The sequence below is a fragment of the Elephantulus edwardii genome, unplaced genomic scaffold (assembly GCF_000299155.1).
Source record: "Elephantulus edwardii isolate Elephantulus edwardi_28Jun2011 unplaced genomic scaffold, EleEdw1.0 scaffold00024, whole genome shotgun sequence".
NCBI classification, from domain to species: Eukaryota; Metazoa; Chordata; class Mammalia; order Macroscelidea; family Macroscelididae; genus Elephantulus; species Elephantulus edwardii.
In genome coordinates, this window is record NW_006399774.1 from 7,426,357 (window position 1) to 7,446,767 (window position 20,411).

General features: G+C 47.9%; 1 protein-coding gene across 1 annotated transcript in view; it reads left to right on the top strand.

Annotated features, from left to right (window-relative positions):
• TIAM2 (T-cell lymphoma invasion and metastasis 2) overlaps window positions 1-20,411 on the top strand; it is a 537,146-nt gene that overhangs the window by 351,223 nt on the left and 165,512 nt on the right. The window contains exon 3 of the mRNA XM_006882752.1: window positions 15,097-16,290. Coding sequence (XP_006882814.1) covers window positions 15,103-16,290 — 1,188 coding nt within the window. The 5' untranslated portion in view covers window positions 15,097-15,102. The remainder of the gene's footprint in view (window positions 1-15,096; window positions 16,291-20,411) is intronic.

Genomic DNA, 20,411 nt, shown 5'->3' on the forward strand with positions numbered 1-20,411 from the left:
TCAATCATTTCTATATACACAGTTCAGTAACATTTTTTAAATTTTTTTATTTTTTATTTATTTTTTTAAATTTTTTTTAAATTTTATTATTATTTTTGTGTGTGTGTACCATCAAATCAGATCTGACTGGTACAGGAGGAGATTTTCCCTCCTTCCTCGGCAGAGCATCTGGTGGATTTGAACCGTGTACCTCTGGGATTGCAGTGCAGCTTCTTGCCACTAGGCCACCAGAGCTCCCCAGTAACATTTTTTTATATTCTTTGGTGCAACCATTCTCGGTGAACTAAAGTTAATGCCCCCTGAATATATCATCTAACCTTTTATGTTGTTTATGCTAGACTGATCTCATGTAGATAATTGTTTGAATCAACATGATATTCAAGCTAGTTTATGGGGTTTTCCCCCCTCTAATTGAAAGCAAGAGTGGCATCCACTTCTTAACAACCTGCCTCTGGAAACTATGAACTTTGAGAAGTGACAATAGTTACACAAAGTCTTGAGGCCTTTTGTTCATAGGGTCCCTATGAGTCATGTTCAATTCAACAGCAATCAGCAACAAGTTAAAGTGTTATTTAATTTAAAGATGGCTTCAGGGAACAGTTTTGGTTTAAAGCTTTTCTTTTCAGGGTACTCATTTTCTAAGTGGGCTTTCAGCCTCAGTGGCTTCATGATGTCTGGATTCCATGAGAGTGTGAATTTCTGTAATTTTCCCTCTTTTGACTGGGACTCCCCTGTAGGATTTTGATCAAGCTTTTCAGTGATGGTGCCCAGGCACCATCTACTTCTTCTGATTTCATGGCATAGGAGACATTTGTTCATGGAAGAAATTGGATGTGTATTTCTTTTCAAGTGTGACTCTTAGATTTCATTTCCTTTCTCCAAGTTTCTCTCAACACTTAGAACATTTTCTTACTTTAGGGGTGCTGACTCCTCACTGATCATTAAGTTCATGGGTACCAGGGACTTATTACCCTATAAGTGCCCCAGTGTCTCTAAGCGATCACTGTGGGGCTTTGGGGAGTGATGAGATGAAGGCAGAAGAAAATAATGGTGAGTGTCTTGTTTCTCCTGGCTTCCTCTTCATCACATCGACCCACCAGCTTAAGCTCCTCTTCTCTGTGGATTTGCCACTTGTACCCAGGCCCCTCTTTGGAGACGAAGGTGCGCCTGATACAGGCCATGGTCTTTGCAATAACTTGTTATGCATCAGAGAGCTGGACAATGACTAGGGAGGACAGAAGGAGAATTTACGCCTTTGAGCTGTGGTGCTGGAGAAGAGTATTAAACGTACCATGGACTTCCAAGAAAACAAAGAGATTCATCCTAGAGAGGGTTAATCCAGGCTACTCCTTGGAGGCAAAGATTCTGGGGCTTCGTCTGACATACTTTGGACATGTTGTAAGGAGAGACAGGTCTTTAGAGAGGGACATCATGCTGGGTAGAGTAGAGGGACAGCGCAGGAGGGGAAGACCCTCTATGAGGTGGATTGATTCAGTGACTGGGGTAATCGGGATGGGTGTGTCAGAGACAGTGCGGTTGGCGCAGGATAGAGCAGGGTTTAGGGGTGTTGTGCATAGGGTCGCTATGAGTTGCAAACGACTCAACAGCACATAACAACAACAACCCAGGCCCCTCTGCCCTCAGTGCCTCAATGTAGTTGAATCCACAGGAGCCTTGAATCAGTTGGGGTCCTTCTCCCTTTTACTAACTTGTTGGTTCAGTATCTTGGGCACAGTGAGTGGTTTAAAACATCCTAGCCTTTAAGAGACACTAAATTTTATTCTCTGAAAGACATTTTCTCCATCTGAAAGCATTCTACTCATCCTTCAAGACCCAATTCATTGAATGATTTCTTCATTGGAGTGATTCTTGACTTTTCTAGGAAGAATTTGGGCTTCAGTGAAAGTTACTCTTAACATTGTAGAACGCTAGAGTCCATGGGCTGGTGGTCCAACTGATGGTTCTCTTAACTGCACATTAATGTCAGTGTGTCTGTCGCTTCTTTGCTCTTCCTCTCTCTACCTGTAACAATGGGGTTGAGCATATTAGAGATGGTGAGTATGCGAGAGGATAGAGCAGAGTTCAGATCTGCTTTTCCTTGGGTTGTTATGACTCATCGTTGACTTAATGACACTTAATGAACAATATCCTCCTGGTAGGTAGGTATTCTTGGATTTTCCAAATGCTTTCAGCTTCTCTATAGTTTGCTCATTCTTTAAGGTATTTCACTCTGGTGATGAAGTGTGTGACTAAAGGATCGGTGGTTCGAATCCTGTAGTTGCTGTGTTGGACATACCTGAGGAGTCTCCTCATAGAAAGGTTTACATCTTTGAAAAGCTGATGGGTGTGTCGCTATGAGTTGGAACCAAAGTGACAGCAATTGACCAAATGAGTGGGGTTTATTAAAAACGCTTATAACTCAATTACAAAATGGGAAAAGGACTTGGAAGGAATTTTCACAGAGGAAGATGTTCGAATGGCAAACAGACACTTGAAGAAATGCTCCAAATCATTGGCAATAAGAGAGATGAAAATCAAAACCACAATGAGGTACCATCTCACGCCAGTAAAAGTGGCAAAGTTTAACAGGTCAGCAAGTAATAAATGTTAGAGAGGATGTGGCGAGAAAGGAACACTTATACATTGTTGGTGGAATTGTGAAATGGTACAACCATTCTGGAAGGCAGTTTAGTGCTTCCTCAAAAAGCTGAACATAGAAATGCCGTATGACTCAGCTATTCCACTACTTGGAATATACCCTGAGAAAATGAGAACTGAGACGCAAACTGAGATTTGTACACCAATGTTCTAGCAGCATTATTCACCATCGTAAGAACATGGAAATAGCCCGAATGTCCAACCACAAACAAATGGATTGAGAAATTATGGTACATTCACACAATGGAATACTATGCAGCACTCAGGAGCAATGATTTTGTAAATTATTACCTAACTTGGGAAGAACTAGAGATTCTTATGCTGAGTGAACTAAGTCCTGCAAGGATAAATATCATATAAAACCATTATTGTAGAATGAGTATAGGATCCAGGAGGGGTGGGAGAGGCTGGAAGCAGAGGGATGAGGATGTGTAGGGCAGATGTATGTGTGATTAATCATGGGGTTGTACAATTTGATGGGGCGGGGTGAGGGAAATTGAAAGCATTTGTTCTTGAATTCAAATTTTGTAAATAAATTAGTAGAAACTTTTTTTTTTAAATAAAAAGAACCCTAAAGGGTCTGTGCCACTCTGATTCAACTGTCACTTGGAGTTTTATAAGCTAGTCTTAACTCAAACTTCTGTTGACTAGTATGGTGCTTTTGTGGCCAAGTGGTTAAGGAGCTGCCTTGCCAAGCTGAAGGCACATGGTTTGAATCCACCAGCTGCTCTGTGAGGGACAATCTCCTCTCATGTGATTTACTGCCACAGAAAAACGTGCTGGAGCATCAGCTGTGAGTTGGTTCTGGGTTGATGGAACCCAGATTGACTAGTCAGGAGCTCTGGTGGTGTCGTCCATAGCAAGTGGTGCAGTTAAGCCAAACCCTAAACATCTACAGTAGTTCAAGTCCAATCCCAGCTCCTCGAGAGGAAGATGGGCACTTTCCTCCTATTGCAACTGAGAGCCTCAGAAAACCTGGCTGAGGCTCTCTGTGAATCAGAACTGACGCGAAGGCAGTGCATTGAGTTATAGGCTGGTCAGTGTAAAGACAGTTCTCATTCACAATTGAGAATACAGACTAACACAAAATGGTTTCATTTTGTAAAATCTTTACCCTGATTGTGACGCACTATGATAGGTTCTGTTGAGGGATTCCACCTACCTGGGTTTCTATCTGATTCTGATATGCAGGGCTTGATTCATTAAGTGGATTTCATGAGCCAGTAGTGATTCACGATGTCATAGTTTGACAAATCATTTCAGTGCTGCAAACCGACAGTCTTGCAGATGTCAGAACAGGTGTGAAAGCCATCTCTCCTTGCTGTAAATTGGCTTACTATGGTGGTAAGCTGTGCAAAAATACCCCGGGCTATTGTCCTGATGGAACGGATTCTTTTTCGACCTGTTGAATACGGGCTTTTCCTGCCCCGGGATATTCTGCGCCGTGGGCATCCTCACAGACTGGCCGGCCCATTCATCTGTCATTGTGCCTGTGGAAAGGTCCTTTTGGAACTGAAAATAGAACCCATGGGGCTGGGACAATGGACGCTTAGCTTTCGAGACCCTTAACAGCAGTTTGCTTTCTGCTCACTCTATTTGTGAGGATTACTCTTTCTATTGCTATGGAGACCAGCCGTTCCTCTCATTTCGCCTGCCTCTTTGTACAAATTGGATTTAGGACTTGTTATGAATAGAAATGAGCTCCTTCAAGTCTTGGGCATAAAGTCCTGTCTACTGAGCAGTAAGTCAAGTGAGAGAAAGAGGTTCAGAGAATGTTTGTGGAGTTTATTGGTAACTTGAGGCATGGACAGAGTTGACTGCTTTTGTTTTTATTTTCCACAGATCTCCATTATTTCATATGAGCATCTTTTGTGAGCTGGGCAATGCTGTTTTCTAACAGGGTGGTTCAGCCATGGTAGCGCTAACATCTGAGGTCAGGGATTTCTTCACTGTGGACGCTGTCCCTTAAGCTTTAAGATGTTCCGCAATACCCTTGATCTTTGCCCGTTAGATGCCAATAGCGATCTTTTAGTCACGGCAACCAAACTTTTGTTGTTGTTATGCATCGAGTCAGGTATGTCTCATGGTAACCCTGCGAACAACGGACCTGAACCCTGTCCTGCCCTGTGCCGTCCTCATCATCATGTCTGACACAGTGAGTCCATGGCTGCGGTCACTGTGTCAGTCCATCTTTTTGAGAGTCCACCTCTCCTATGCTGCCCCTCCACTTTCCAAGCAGGATGTCCCTTTCCGAGGCAGAGCCTTTCCTTGCGACATGCACAACGTATGTGAGATGAGGGAAGCTTTGCCTCCTTGCCTGTAAGGAGCACTCTGGGCGCGTTTTCTCCAGGACGTATGAGCTGCTGCTTTTGGCAGGCCCTCGGCTATTCAGAACCTTTCTCCGCACCGCAGCTCCAAGGCATCGATTCTCCTGTCATCCTTCCTCATTGTCCCCTCTCAGGTGTGGAGCAGGTGAATCTCCCCAGGCCACGTAGAAGGTGGCCTCAGCACGTGGTATCACACCGCAGGCTTTGGTGGTGTCTTTAGGGTCCCAGTCCAAGGTGAGCATCTTGGGGGTGCCCAGCAATTGTGGGTGGACCCTAGGACCTTCTTCCCTGCTGTCCTGGTGCTAAGAACTGGTGAGAGATGTTGTGTTGTTGGGTGTTAGGGAGTGAACCCTGACTCAGAGTAGCTGTGTGGACCACAGGTTGAAGGGTTACCCCGTCCAGGGCCACCGTCGTGATCTGCACTGTGCAGAAACCCACTGTTGGTGCCATGGCCTCAGTTCATTTTGGGGAGTGGCATCCTCTCCCTTCACCGACCCTCTGCTTTTCCAGGTATTTATTTGCTCTACCTGATACCTTGGCCAAAGTAAGTGAGACAAAGTCTGTCCATCCTTGCCTCCAAGGAATGCCCAGGTGTCACTTCCTCCATGACAGGAGGCTGTGATGGTTCTTTGAGCGGCCCAGCAGATATTCAGCCCTCAACACCAGCAGCATAACACAGCGGCATCTGTTCTTGTTCAGTCCTCCTTACTGCTCGTCCAACTTCCATATGTATATGAAGGAATCGAAGATACCATGACTTGGGCCCAGTTACAACTTAATCTTTAAAATAACAGCTTTACTCGTTAGCAGTTTATCTGAGAGATGAATCAAGTATATCCACTCTATCCTGCTCTTCCAGAAGTAATTCTGAACTTTTATTATAAACATATATGACCACCCACTTGCATATGGTTGGACCTTGCACCACCAGGTGTTAAGTGGTTCACTTACAGATATATATGTGTTGCGTGTGTGTGTATGTGTAATTTTTTACATGCAGTGTTATTTTTATGTGTTGTTTGTTGTTGTTATGTACAGTCTTATTAATGCATTTTGTTCAGGAAAAAATCAGAAATAGTACATTGTTATAATCAGATCTGATGTCATACCACACAGATTTCCATTTATAATTAAAAATTAATAACAATGTAAAGTCCTGGGTGGCATGTCATAATTTCTTTGAAGATCGTTTTATGAGTATTTTCACACTTGATTCTAAGTCTGGGAAGGAGGGTGGGCTTGTATTTTTCTTCTCAGGCTGCCAATGAGGAAGGTGGAATTCACCCACTGTCAAGAAGCACACTCAGAAATGGCTCACATGCTCTGTAAGAAAGAGACAGAAGCGGGTTTTAAGCCTAAATTCACTGACAGAACTGGATTAAAATACAGACGTGTTTCTCAAATGGGCCTCTTCCCTCCCCCATTCCTGCTGAAAGGGGGAACCAAAGAGATAGTGCTCTGACTAATCATAGCCAGCCTTATCTGATGCTTCTTATCAGTGTCTGAAGTGTTTGCCTCGGGCAGTGCTGGGAGAAGGGCCTTATTTGAGTATAAGAATCCCTCTGACATTATGAGAAGAGCCTGTAGTCTTTCTTGTGGTTGGATGTGGGCTTGCTGGAAGGCCATGACATAAATCTGTCACGTGAGGTGGCCGGCTCCTGACTCCATGCTCTCCACAGTCAGCCCCGCAGCCTGGCCTCACGGCTCCATCTGGTCACTGGGCTTCCCTCTTATTCTCTGTTTGGTCCCATCTGGCCAGCTGGCTGCCCGGGGCCTCTCTACTTGGGCAGAGCTGAGCTGAGGCATCCGGCTGGTCCTCTCTGCTGTAAGACATTACCTGAAGTCCTCTTTGAGATTCTGCTGCGTCAGTTCAAACCCAGGTTGAGGACAAATGAAAACAAGGTAGGTGCTGTGTTTTCTCCCGGAGGATGTTTTCTCTCTGGGACTCCCAGGCCACAGTGGCTCAGGCGCTGTGATGACATATTTAATGGAATTCCTCCTCATCACTGAGCGTTCCTGCTGTGGTAATTTGGCGCCTGATTTAAAACAAGATTAGAGGGATGGGTGAGGTTTTTTGTTTGTGGTTTTACTTTTAAAAACTACCTGTTGCATTCATATTGGCCGGGAAGAAGGAAGGGGTGTGGGAACTGAAGGACAAGGACATTTTATTTTAAGGTACATGGGATAGTTTTTAATTTTGAAAAAAACCCAGCAATTTTTTGTAATGAAGTGATAAGTAAAATAAACTTCTAAAAGTGTATGCCTGGTGTAAGGAGTGCTGGTGGTGCAGTGTGTTAAGACGTGGGCTGTAGTTCAAACCCCACTGAGGGAGAGAGATAATACAATCTCTCATAAAGTTTATGCAGCTTCAGAAACTCGATGGAAGGCCCCATGAGCGGGAGTCGACTCGGCCCCAGTGGGCTTTGTGTAGGTTTATAAGTGTAATATAGAGTTCTGATGCAGAGTGTTTAAAGTGTTAGACTGTTAACCGAAAGGTCACCAGTTCAAACCCACTAGCTGCCCTAAGAGAGAAAGAAGAAGAGATCTGCCTCTGTAAAGATGGCAGCCTGGGCACCCCCGAGGGGCAGCTCTTCGAGGTCACTGCGAGGTGGCGTTGACCTCAGAGCCACCCAGCTGTGGTAGTGTTTGTTGTTATGTGCCGCTGAGTCGAGTATGACTCATAGCGACCCCACAAACAGCAGATCTGAACCCTGTCGTCTCCTGTTTCATCCTCACAATCTCTGACACACTCCATTGCTGGGGTCAGTGTGTCAGACCACCTAGTTGAGGGTCTTCCCTTTGCCATCCATCCACCCTCCCAAGCACAATGTCCCTCTCCACGGAATAGCCTCTCCTAGCAACCTGCCCAAAGTACGTGAGATGCAGTTTCATCATCTTTGCCTCCAGGGAACACTCTGGCTGCACCTTCTCCAAGACATATCTGTTCTCTTGTCAGTCCGTGGATATTCAGTGCTCTTTTCCAACATCGCAGTTCAAATACATCAATTCTTTCTCTGTCTTAGTAGCCACTCGGCATGCAGTGTCTGCTAACTGTTCACACTTTTCACGCCATTTCTCTGATACCACAGTGTCTTCATGCAAAGTAGTGGTTTTCAGCACAGGCTGCCTTACCTTTTATGCCTGCCTGTTCTTCAAACACTCAGGGGGTTTCTTAGCTTATTTTCTTTTTTAAAGAGCTCAGGGGAAGTCTATCAGTTGACTATACCCAGCCCTTTTTCTTTCAACAACAACAAAAGTTTCTAAGGTGAATGCCAGAAGATTCCCATTGTAAAGGAATGGGGGCGGGAGGGCGGTGGTATGTGCAGAAAATTCGATTTCTTTATTCTTTTGCTTGCAGACAAAAACCCCACAGCTGAATCCTGACAGATAAATATCTGTTCAATTTGTCACGCTCCTCGGGGACCACAATTCCACTCTTCCCTCAGGGTTTCCCCTTCCTGTCAATAAATTCCACATAAATACTGGTGCATTCTTCCCGTGATGACGGTTTAAGCCTGCTTTCTCTTGGCTGGAGGTGCCCGGTGACCAGCTGGTCAGCGTCCCCGTCTGTTGAAGTTCCTGTGGCCACTCAACTTTGTCGCCCGCCTGCTTTCCAGGATGGTACTCCTTCACGAGCAAACATTTCCTCAGAGCTCATGAGCTCTCAACAGCCAAGCCCCGTCACCTACGGCCCGCTCAGCCTTTAGTGTGTGGTGGTGCTTTCGTCCAGCTCAGCGGGCTGGCTTTTGTTTTGTGTTTCTTGGGCCTTAGAGGACAGACTCTAGTAAAGAAAATGGTTAGTTGTTAGGTGCTCAACTCATAGTGATCCTGGGTATAACAGCCTCACTGCCATGGCCAAGTTCAAGCCCATGGCGACAGACAAGACACTCTGACAGACCGGCACATGGAAGGGCTTCCTCCATTTTTGTGACTCCACTGCTTGATGTCCTTTTCCAAAGATTGGACAAGGTCTCAAAGCCCACCTGCTGCCGTGTTGGTTCGGACTTCTAGCAACCCTCCATTGGGTTTCTGAGGCCTTTTATTATATACTCGAGGGGACTACCCACCGTTTCCCTATAGAGCAGCTGGTGGTTTTGAACCGACAAACTCTTGGTTGACAGCATAACAAGTAACACGTTATGCTACCAGAGCAGCTTTGTGATAGTGCTGTGTTTTTTGAAACATAACACTCTTCTACTTTCTTCATCACTCTTTGTCAATGTGCACTATGAAGTAACCAGGGTTGCTGTGATGCTGAACCTTGTACCACTGGGGTATCAAATACCAGAATCTGGTTTCCCAATGTGTATAGTGTTTGGTGGAGCTTCCAGATGTAAAACAGGTTGGGAAGCAGGAGTGGCATCCACTTCCTAAACCACATGCCTCTGGAAACTCTATGAATTTGGAGAAATGATGACAGTTTTGGAACGGCATTAGGTCTTTTGTTCATAGTCACTGTGAGTCGTGCTCGACTCGATGGCAGTCATCAACAGCAACAACAACATTAAATGAAGACTCAAACTCTTAATTTAAAAAAGCAGGAAGAGAAGTTGGGGTTATGTAACCTGCTGTTGAGGCAAAAGACGCCCAATAGGAACATCCCGGCGCAGGGAGCCCCAGCCTCCGTGTATCTGAGCAGCTGGCCTGGGGCTTCTGTGTTTGACTGATGTTGATGAGGTCACACTGGTGACAGGAGCTGCGGGTATATGAGCCTTTCACCTGTGGGCCATTTCACACTCACACGTGTGAGAATTTTCCGTCTCTCAAGGACTCCGCCTCTACAGCTGGTGTAACTGCAGTCTCACCATGATGGCAAGCCTGGGCGCTGTGGTTACCGCTCTCACCATCGTGGCTAGCCTGGGCACTGTGGTTACTGCTCTCACCATCGTGGCTAGCCTGGGCACTGTGGTTACCGCTCTCACCATCGTGCCAAGCTTGGGCCCTGTGTTTACCACTCTCACCATGAAGGCAAGCTTGGGCCCTGTGGTTACCGCTCTCACCATCGTGGCAAGCCTGGGCACTGTGGTTACCGCTCTCACCATCGTGGCAAACTTGGGCACTGTGGTTACCTTTCTCACCACCATGGCAAACTTGGGCACTGTGGTTACCGCTCTCACCATGATGGCAAGCTTGGACGCTGTGGTTACCACTCTCACCACCATGGCAAGCTTGGGTGCTGTGGTTACCGCTCTCACCATGATGGCAAGCTTGGGCGCTGTGGTTACCGCTCTCACCATGATGGCAAGCTTGGGTGCTGTGGTTACCACTCTCACCACCATGGCAAGCTTGGGCACTGTGGTTACCACTCTCACCATCGTGGCTAGCCTGGGTGCTGTGGTTACCTTTCTCACCACCATGGCAAACTTGGGCACTGTGGTTACCGCTCTCACCATGATGGCAAGCTTGGGCGCTGTGGTTACCGCTCTCACCATCGTGGCTAGCCTGGGTGCTGTGGTTACCGCTCTCACCATCGTAGCAAACTTGGGCCCTGTGTTTACCACTCTCACCATGATGGCAAGCTTGGGCGCTGTGGTTACCGCTCTCACCATCGTAGCAAACTTGGGCGCTGTGGTTACCTGTCAGCCTAAGAGAGAACAATGACCTGTTCTTGCCCTGTGTCGTCAGCACGATGTTCCTGCAGCTTTGTTAGCGAGGAGAGTCTTCCTGTTGTGGTGACAGGTCAGCTGTGACTCACTCCAGCCGGCTCTCCCCTGGACAAAGGCGCTGCATTGACTGCAGCCTGGGGCCCAGCTTTTCTGAGCTTTGTGCTAAGAAAGGCCCTTTCAAGGTCGGCCAGGGAGCTCTGGCTTCTTTTACGCCTTCCATCCACCCTGATGAAACAAACATGTCACAGACATTTATTTACTTTGGTGCGTGACTCACGGGGACAGTGGTTTCTTCAGATGATTTACGTGAAATCTTCACTGTGATTTGTTTTCACATTTGTTTAGGGAGTTGGAAGCCAAAAGCTTGAGAGTTTTCTCCTGTTTCTGTTTCCCAGGACCAGTTGATGGACTCACTCCCTCTGTGCATGGAAGGTGTCCCTTGTCCCCAGGACCATGTGAAGCCTGCTGACCACTGACCCCTCAGAGCAGACACTCCTGAGGTAAATCCAGCCACCCCGGCTTGTGGTTCCTGCCAGGGGTTAGACTGTGATTAAGGGAATGAAGTGAGGTTTATGGGTGGATTCTGGTGATGGGGGGCTTGGAATGTTTGATAACCACCACCAACACAGAGTCAGCGTGTTTGACTTTTGTTTTGTGACTGTCTGGTTTTAAATATTAACAAACAAACCAAAGCTCGCTAAATATATTTGGGGGCCTAATTGAAATCACCCCCTTCAGCTGCTGAAAATATTGGGAAGGTGGTTGGAATGGAAAATGAAGGGGTGTAGTTTGGATCAAAACGCCCCCTTAAGTTTGGCTTAACCTAGTAGGTTCATTGAGGGAGCTCATTCAGGTTTTATGAGAAAGGAGCCTTGGTGGTGTGGTGGGTTAAGAATTTGGGCTGCTACCTGAGAGGTCAGTGGTTCAAGCCCACCAGCAGCTCTGCAGGAGCCAGATGCCACGGTGGACTCTGTGAGGATTCCAGCCTCAGTGGACGCTCTTCTCTGCTTGCAGGACCCCTCTGAGTCAGCAGAGCCCTGATTTTGAAGGAACTGATTTTGGCTTTTTGGGTGTGGAGTTTGGGTGTGGAGTATCTTTTTTTGATAACTACCTTCTAACATTTTTACTTGTGACCATTTTCTTTCATCGTCTTCTAAAGCAAGGGTTCTCAGAGTCTTTCGAAAAGCTCAGCTTGTCCGTTTTGTTGAGATTTTTTTTTTCTTTCTTCCTCCCTCACAGCCTGATTTTTGAGGCATTCTTAGTCTTGTCTTTGATGCTATTCCTTCTCTGTGTGGCCCGTGAAAGTCGTGTCATGAACGTGGCATATGTTGAGCACTACTTTCTGGTTTGGGATGACAGATCAACTCTGGTCATAAGTGAATAAGGGGAAGTGTTCTCCCTGAAGACGGGAAACAGTCTCCGGCGGGCACATGTGGTTCTTGTAGCTCAAAGGTTGGAGGTTTGAGTTCACCCACAGGTTCCCTGGAAGAAAGGCCTGGTTTTCTCTTTTCTAAAACCCAGCAATTGAAAACTTTCTAGAATACAACTTGCCGATATACAGAATATCCCCATGAATCAGAATCTACTTAATGGCAACATTTTATTCAATAACTAGAGTGATGGTGAAGAGATTGAGCTAGTTAACAGTTTTAGTTTACTTGGCTCCACAGTCAACACTCTTGGTACCAGCAGCCAGAAAATCAAGAGATGAATTGCATTGGGAAAGTCAGCTGTGAGGGACCTCTCAAAAGTACTGAAGAGCAATGACATCAGGCTGGAGACTAAGGTGTGCCTGTTCTGGGCAATAGTCTTCGCAATTACCTGCCACACATCAGAGAGTTAGACAGTGAATAGGGATGATAGAAAGAGAATTGATGCCTTTGAGCTGTGGTGCTGGAGAAGAGTATTGCATATACCATGGACTGCTAGCAGAACAAACAGCTTTGTCCTGGAGAGGGTGAAGCCTGAATGCTCCTTGGAGTCAAGAATTCCGAAGCTTCATCTGACATACTTTGGGCATGTTGCAAGGAGGGCCCAGTCCTTGGAGAGGGACATAATGTTTGGGAGGGTAGGGGGACAGCGCAGGAGGGGAAGACCCTCAGTGGGATGGATCGATTCTGTGATTGGGATAGTGGGAATAAGTGTGTCGGAGACGGTGAGGTTGGCACAGGATAGAGCAGCATTTAGGGCTCTTGTACATAGGGTCGCTATGAGTCACAAGTGACTAAACGGCACATCACAACAACAGCGAAGAGTTTATTTGGACTGGTAAAGATTTCTTTTCTTCATTTCTCTTTAAGAACTACTAGGTTAAGACAGTCTTGGAAGCAGGAGTAGCATCCACTTCCTAAACATGCCTGTGGAAAACGTTACGAACTTAGAGAAAGGACAATAGTTACAGAACAGGGTTAAGGTCTTTTGTTTATAGGATCGCTACTAGATGGCACCTCTCAACAACAACAACAACAACAACAACAACAACAAATGACTGCCAGGGCCTTATCTTCATTTTGTAGTTGGGTGAAGTAGCTGGACTCTCTATGATGTGATCTGTGTGGATTGTTTGGTTGTTTTTTAATTTAAGCCTCTTGTTTAAGAGTCAACTAGATCTCCTGGAGGGCACTTGCATTTAAGGCCAAGCCCTTGTCTTCATTTTGGAGACTGGGTGAAGCAACACGACTCTATAAAGTGGACTCTCTGGGTTTGGTTGAGGGTTGGTGTGGTATTTTTGATTGTGGTTTTTTGTTTTGTTTTGTTTTCAAGTTTTTTATTTAAGCCTCTTGTTTAGAGTCAACAAGACCTCCTGGAGTTCCCTTGTATTTGAAAGTTGGGCCCAGAGAGATTATATTTTAATCCCTGGTTACTATCTTTTGGAGGAATTTTCTTCAAAGTCATATAGCACTTTTGTCAATTTGCTGTACTGAGGTAATCTGGGTTTGCTGTGACACGGAACCTTGTGCCATTGGGGTCTTAAATACCATAATGGAACAACTGTGCCATAGGTGTGTCAAGCACCATAATGGCTACCCGTCTTGGCAGTGTTTGGTGGAGCTCCCAGATTGATTCAGGCTTGGAAGCAGGAGTGGCATCCACTTCCTACACCACATGCCTCTGGAAACTCTACAAACCTTGAGAAATGACAGTTGTTTTATAGAAAGGCTTCAGGCCTGGGGAGCTTTGGTGGCCTAGTGGCAAGAGGCTGCACTGCAATCTCAGAGATATGTGGTTCGAGTCCACCAGATGCTCTGCCGGAGAAGGAGGGCCAATTTCCTCCTGTACCAGTCAGATCAGATTTGACGGTACACACACACAAAATAATAAAGTTAAAAAAAAAAAGGCTTCAGGCCTTTTGTTCATAGGGTTGCTATGAGTAGTGCTCGACTCGACTACGATCAACAACAAAACAACACAACAGTTCTCAGCACTAAGAGAGAGCTCTGGAGAGTAACCAGTAAAGAGCTTCACTGCCAACCCAAAGTCATGCGGTTCAAATCCTCCAGCTGCTTCGCAAGAGAAACGTGGGCAGTCTCCTCCCATGTGATTTACAGTCTGTGAAAAGTGAGTCACTTCTGTCTCAACAGTGTCTAACAACAGCTGTTCTAAGTACTAGTTCAGGGGGTCCTGGGTACCTAGTTTGAAAGGAGTTGCTCTGCCAACCCAGAGGCAGGTGGTTCAAACCTACCTGCTGCCCCTAGAGAAAGATGGACCGTCTCCTTCCGTGAGATATACAGCCTCTGAAATACCCACTGGAGCGTCCGCTCTGAGTTATTCAGAGGGCACATAGCAATAGAGACTTCTCTAAGCCCAGGGCCATCTGAGGTGTGGTCTGTAGTGCTCTGTGCTGCCAACTCAAACGTCGTACTTCTCTAGTGGCTTCAATCTACTAGAGGCTCTGCAGAAGGAAGGTGAAAGATCTCCTGGCCTCAAAAACCTGCTGGAGGGATGGTCAGGAGGGGGCTCTGACTCAGTGCCAGGGATAGAAAGCGAGACAGAGAGAGTTCTAAGCCACCAAGGCTTGGGGAAGCCTATCCCTTTCACTGATTTTGTTCCTCCCCACTATCTAAACTAACATTGTCCAAAAAAAAGTGGCTGTTGGCTGTTGTGTACCCTGAAGTCAGAACTGACCCACAGCTGACCCTGCAGCAAAGTTTCAGAGGCAGTAAATCCCTTGGGAGGAGATTGCCCGTTTCTCTCCCACAGAGCTACGGGTGGACTTGAACCTCATGCTTTTGAGTTGGAAGCGCGCCTCCTTGCCACTAAGCTGAAAGCAATGGGTTCAGCTCCCTAACAGCCTGTGTGTCGTGTCACCTGTCTGACAGTGCTTGCCTGCAAGAACTAACGTCACAGTCACTACTGAGCCTGCTCTTGGAGCCGAGTCCGACACAGAGAGGGGGGCTACCCGGCTGTGCTGGTTTGCATCACGTAGAACATTTTGTTTTTAGAAAGTCCAGCCCTGGTGGAATGTGAGGTCACGGCTCTTACTGATGCAGCTGTTCTTGTTCTAGGTTCAGATGGGGAACTCCGAGAGTCAGTACACCGTCCAGGGGCCCAGGAGCCTCGGCAGCCCCGGGGCGGGGCCCAAGCCCTGCTCGCTCAAGATTCGTAGCATTCACGCCAAGGACGACAAGTCACCGCACTGCTGGGCCCATGGGGGCGCAGGGACGAGCTACAAGTCCCGGTCCCTGGCCCGCAGCTGCCTCTCCCACTTCAAGAGCAACCCCCCTTACGCCTCCAGACTTGGGGGCCCCACCAGCAAGACAGTCAAAGGTGGGAGCCACGCCAAGAACCGGGCTGGTGTCTCCGGGGTGGAGCCCCAGGGGGGTAGTGTCACTGTCACCGTCCCCCCAGAGAATGGCTTCCACTGTGGCGGCCCCCAGCCCACAGAGAAGGCCCTGACCCCTGCAGGCTGCAATGGTCATCTGTTAAACTGCAATGGGAAGGCCACCATGTGTCCCCCAGCCACCGAGGGCCAACGGAGCCCCAAGGTGCTCATCCGGACGCTGGGGAAGCTGGACGGACGTCTGCGGGTGGAGTTCCACAATGGAGCCCACCGTGCCAAGGTGCCCCCCGAGGACTGCAGGGCCCCCGTGCAGCTGCTCAGGTACTCGCCCACCCTGGACACGGATGCCTGTCCCGGGCCCGACGGTGACAGTGGGGACAGTGCCCAGTGCTCGGCTGGCCACTGCGTGTCCCCTGCCCCGTCCTGCCCACGCTCCAGTAAAGGCAGCTCCCTGAGCTCCGAGTCCTCCTGGTACGATGCCCCGTGGGGCATCACCGGTGACACCAGCGAGCTGGAGGGCTCCCTCCTGGGCCTCGTCACCCCTGAGCCTGGCCTGCACCCTGGCTTCCCACCCAGCGACGCCAAGAAGCCCTTCACCCAGAGCGCATCCCTGTCCTCTCTGCGGGAGCTGGACCGGGGAGCCCCTCGCATGGGTCTGACCCCATCGGGGGTCCAGTGCTCCAGTGAGTCCCTCGGGGCCCACGCCGGCCTGAGCACCCGGGTGTCCTTCTCCTCTGACATGGACGTGCCCTCCCGGGTGGAGCACAGGGACCCCAGGCAGTACGGCTCCTTCACCCTCCCCTGTCGCAAGCCCAGGCCCTTCCCCGAGGACACAGCCAAGAAGGACACCCTGAAATCCCGCATGCGGCGTATCAGCGACTGGACGGGGAGCCTCTCTCGCAAGAAGAGGAAACTGCAGGTGGGTAGATGTGGAGCCTGCGGTATGGCCGCGGGCTTCTGTCAGGGTGCCCCCCATTCCCCCAAACTCACTGTAGCTGAGCACGTTTGGTCTCACAGTGACCCTGTGGGACCGAGTGGATCAGCTCTATAAGGTTTCCAAGGCTGGACCCTGGAAAGAACAGCCAGCCACACCTTCCCTCTGCAGCGGGCCTGCCGGGCTTGACCTATGTGGTTCGAATCCAGCTCGTTCACAGGTGAAGGAGGAGCTGTCAGTTTCTGTGCAGTTCGTAGGCTCTGCCGGTGGAGGGTCAGCCATGAGTCGGTTCTGACTCGATGGCACATGACCACAATGAACCACCTGTCAGTGAGAAGCTGCGTGTTTCAGCTACTGCACCCCCAGAGCGCCTGAGAAACCAAAGGGTCACTTCCCCCCAAGAGGGTTACTGTCAGGGGGAATCGGCCCCATACCAGTGGAGCTTTCCCTCTTGATAAGACTTTCTGTGGATCTCTGGTGGCCTAACAGTAATAAACTGTGCTGCAATCCCAAAGACAGGTGGTTCAAGTCTTCCAGCCTCTCTGAGGGAGAAGGATGGGCAGTCTCTTCCCAGGCGATGTGAAGACCCACTGGAGGGTCAGTTATGAGTCAGTTCCAACTCAGCAGCACACAGCAACATCTGTGGTTTAGCATGTGAGAGCTGGCAGGCTAGCAGTTCGAACCCCCCAGCAGCTCTGTAGAAGGAAGACAGACTTGGGGATCCATTGCCATAACAACTCAAGGCTACAAAACCCAGTGGGTTGGTTCTTCTCTGTCAGGTAAGGTAGCTAAGAGATGAACTGACTTGACCACATGCAGTGATACTATCTATCAGTGGAGAAGCCTCCTGAGTTCAGCAGCTCACCCAAGGTTGGTGGTTAGAACCCACCTTTTGCTCTTGGCGGGACAGGCCTGGTACTTGCTCCTGTCAGGATCCCTCCCTAGAAAGTCCGTTCTGGGAGCAGTTCTGCTCTGTCACATGGGGTCACGTGAGCTGATAGCACATAAGAAAATAGTCAGTGCTGTATCAATATAAAGACCACGCTGCCTTTGCGTGTGGAGAGCTAATCTAATGCATTTTTTAAAATAAATTTTTTATTGTATTTTATTACTTTTGTGTGTGTACCGTCACATCGGATCTGACAGGTACAGGAGGAGATTGCCCCTCCTTTTCCTGCAGAGCATCTGGTGGATTCGAACCACGTACCTCTGGGATTGCAGTGCAGCTTCTTACCACTAGGCCACCAGAGCTCCCTAATCGAATGCATTTTTTAAAACAACTTATACCTGCATATGTGAAATTGTAAAAAAAATATGTTGATGATAAAATAAGAATCACCATGATAGTAATTTTATGGTGCATAAAATTCTAGTGGAGAGGAGGGGGCAGTGGCCTGCAGTTTTGGGTGCCTAGTGGCATCGCTCGTAGTGTGCTACGGGGCTAATCCAAAGGTGGTGTGTTTCTGGCCGTTTTAAGTCCACCAGCCGCGTGGTGGAGGAAGAGGGTCATCTCCCTTTAGGAGTTTGTTCAGTTGTTAGCTGCTGTTGAGTTGACTTCCAGTTGAAACAGCTCTGTGACCATGAGAGCTGACCCTTGCCCTGTCTGTCCACTGTCCTCACAGCCTCTGAGGTGCATGATTAATTTTTACAGTCCCTGTGCCAGGCCATGTTGGTGAGGTTCTTCTTCTCTTTCTCTGACCCATCACCTTTTCTAGCAAGACACAGCCTTGGAAGCGCAATCCTGGGTCACTGAGGGCTGAAATGACAATGAGTTTTGACTGAGAGACAGTAGCTAGGTTTTTATCCTTCCATCCTGCCTGCCTGCTTTGTTCCCTCTTCTCTCCATCCCTTCCTCCCTCCCACCCTTCCACCCATCCACCCATCATGCAGTTGAACTGAATTCAGATAGGCAGTTCGTTGCTGGCAGAGTTGCCTTGCAACCGTCTCCGCCGGACAGTGTAAGGGAGCTCTGTGGTGTTGTCCGTAGGGAGTTTCACTGCTGACCTAAAGGTGGGGCTTCTCTGATAATTTGAGTTCACCAGTGACTCTGAGGGGAAAAGATGGGCAGTCTCCTCCTGTGACGTTTATTTACAGCCTCTGAAAATGCACTGGAAGGTCACCTATGAGTCTGTTCTAACTCAGTGGCATTGAGTGTTTATAGACAAACAAAATTTCATAGACTTAGAAAGGAAATACTTCATTTACTTGGAGCTCTAGTGGCAACCCCCGCCCCCTACACTGCAATCCTAAAGGTATGAGGTTCGAGGCCACCAGCTGCTCTGTGGGAGAAGGATGGGCAATCTCCTCCCATGTGATTAACAGCCTCTAAAAAGCCCACCAGAGGGTCAGCTAGGGGTCGGTTCTGACTCAGCGGTGCACAACAACAGCAATGACATCAGCTTGCGGAGGTTAATCCAGAGTTGATAACGTTTTCTGTAGGCAGTGGTTCCTTCTCGTGTGTCATGCACATCCTTCCGCCTCCACCCCCACGATTTGCATCTTGACTCCATCCTGGAGCCTCTGCTGACTCCTTCGTTATTCCTGCTTCCAGTCGAGATTCCCAGGACCTTTCCTCTCGCTTCCTACTCCTAAATGGAATGGAATGGAGCTTCAGTGGAAGAAACACCTCCTGCTCTGGGCTTTAGTCCCAGGAGTCCTGAATCCCAGCTTACAGAGGAACGGGCCTCATCTGTGTGAGGTCTGACCTACTCACAGCTCTATGCCATTCTGTTCCATTTCTGCTCGTTCCAAAGCTGGATCCCTAACCTCTGTGCATGAACCACTGTCTGTGTCATCCTGTGGACTGCCTCTGGCAGCTCCAGCACTTGACCCTGGAGATGTAGCTGCATGCAGACTTACAGCCAGTTAGGACCCAAGAAGAGGATTCTAACACTAGGAACAATGAGGAAAGTCAAGTTTAAGGGATTTAAGGGTCCTTTGGAAAGACTCATGGATAGGTAGTGGAGAAATCAAGATCACAGGCATGTTTGCTTAACTTTACACACATTCCTTTTTCTTTCTTTCCTTTTCAAATGTGTGTGAACAGACACACACACACACACACACACACACACAAGCAAACAAACAAACAAAAAACAATGCACACACAACAAAAACAAACCTGCACCACTTCAATTTCTGCCTTTAGGATTCAGCGGTATTGGTTACATTTCTTCCCGTTTTTGTCACTTTGCTTATTCACCATCATTACCACAAAGTCACTGTCCACACACCCACCCGCACGCCTCTCATCTGACTGTCATTTTGAGTTGCCATAGTCAGTTTATCATAGAAAATTCTTTAAAAGAGCTGCTGAATGCAGACGTCCTTCTCCACTTAGGTGTGTAGATTTGACTCACAGTTTAAAGATTTCCTGAGGGTAATATTGCCAGGGGGTCCTCTGGGCTGAGTGCCTTCCGAAAGTCTGGATTCCAAGAGGCTCAAGCACATGCTTTCCACCCTTAGTCAGTGATGACATCAGGATTACAGAGCATGAGGATTGTACATCTTTTTATATTTTCACAAAATAACCTATGAAAACATCGTAGTTTTGCTAGAACTGATAACTCTAAATGTGAACGAAATTTTCTGGTAAATTTGCCACTTTGGCCTTGTTTTGGTTTACGTGATTTATGGAAAACATCAAGTTTCTGTTCTTAAAAAATGTTATCAGCACATGGATGCAAAGTTGCTGATCGTGTAGGCTCTCAAAACCCGCAATCTCACAAACATGAACTCCCGTTTGCCGGTGGGACGATGTTCAGGAAGTCTTACCACAATGGAGGGACTGTTTTAGCTTTTTAGATTTGTGATAGGAGAAGAAACTCAAAACTCACACTGCTTGCTGTTGAGTTTGAACTAACTCATAGCTGACTCTCTCTTGGGTTTCTGAGGCTACAAACCTCCTGGGAGGAGATTGCTTGTCTGTCTTCCTTGTGACCACTGGTGGTTTCGAACCAGCTGAGAGGCGCAACTTTTGCGTTAGCAACATAGTCCTCTGTTGATTATGCAACCAGAGCCAACAGATATAAGAGCTGCTTTGTTTTTTTACAGGGCCTCCAGTAACCCTAGAAAATGACAGCCTGAGAGCTGACACACCAGTGAAA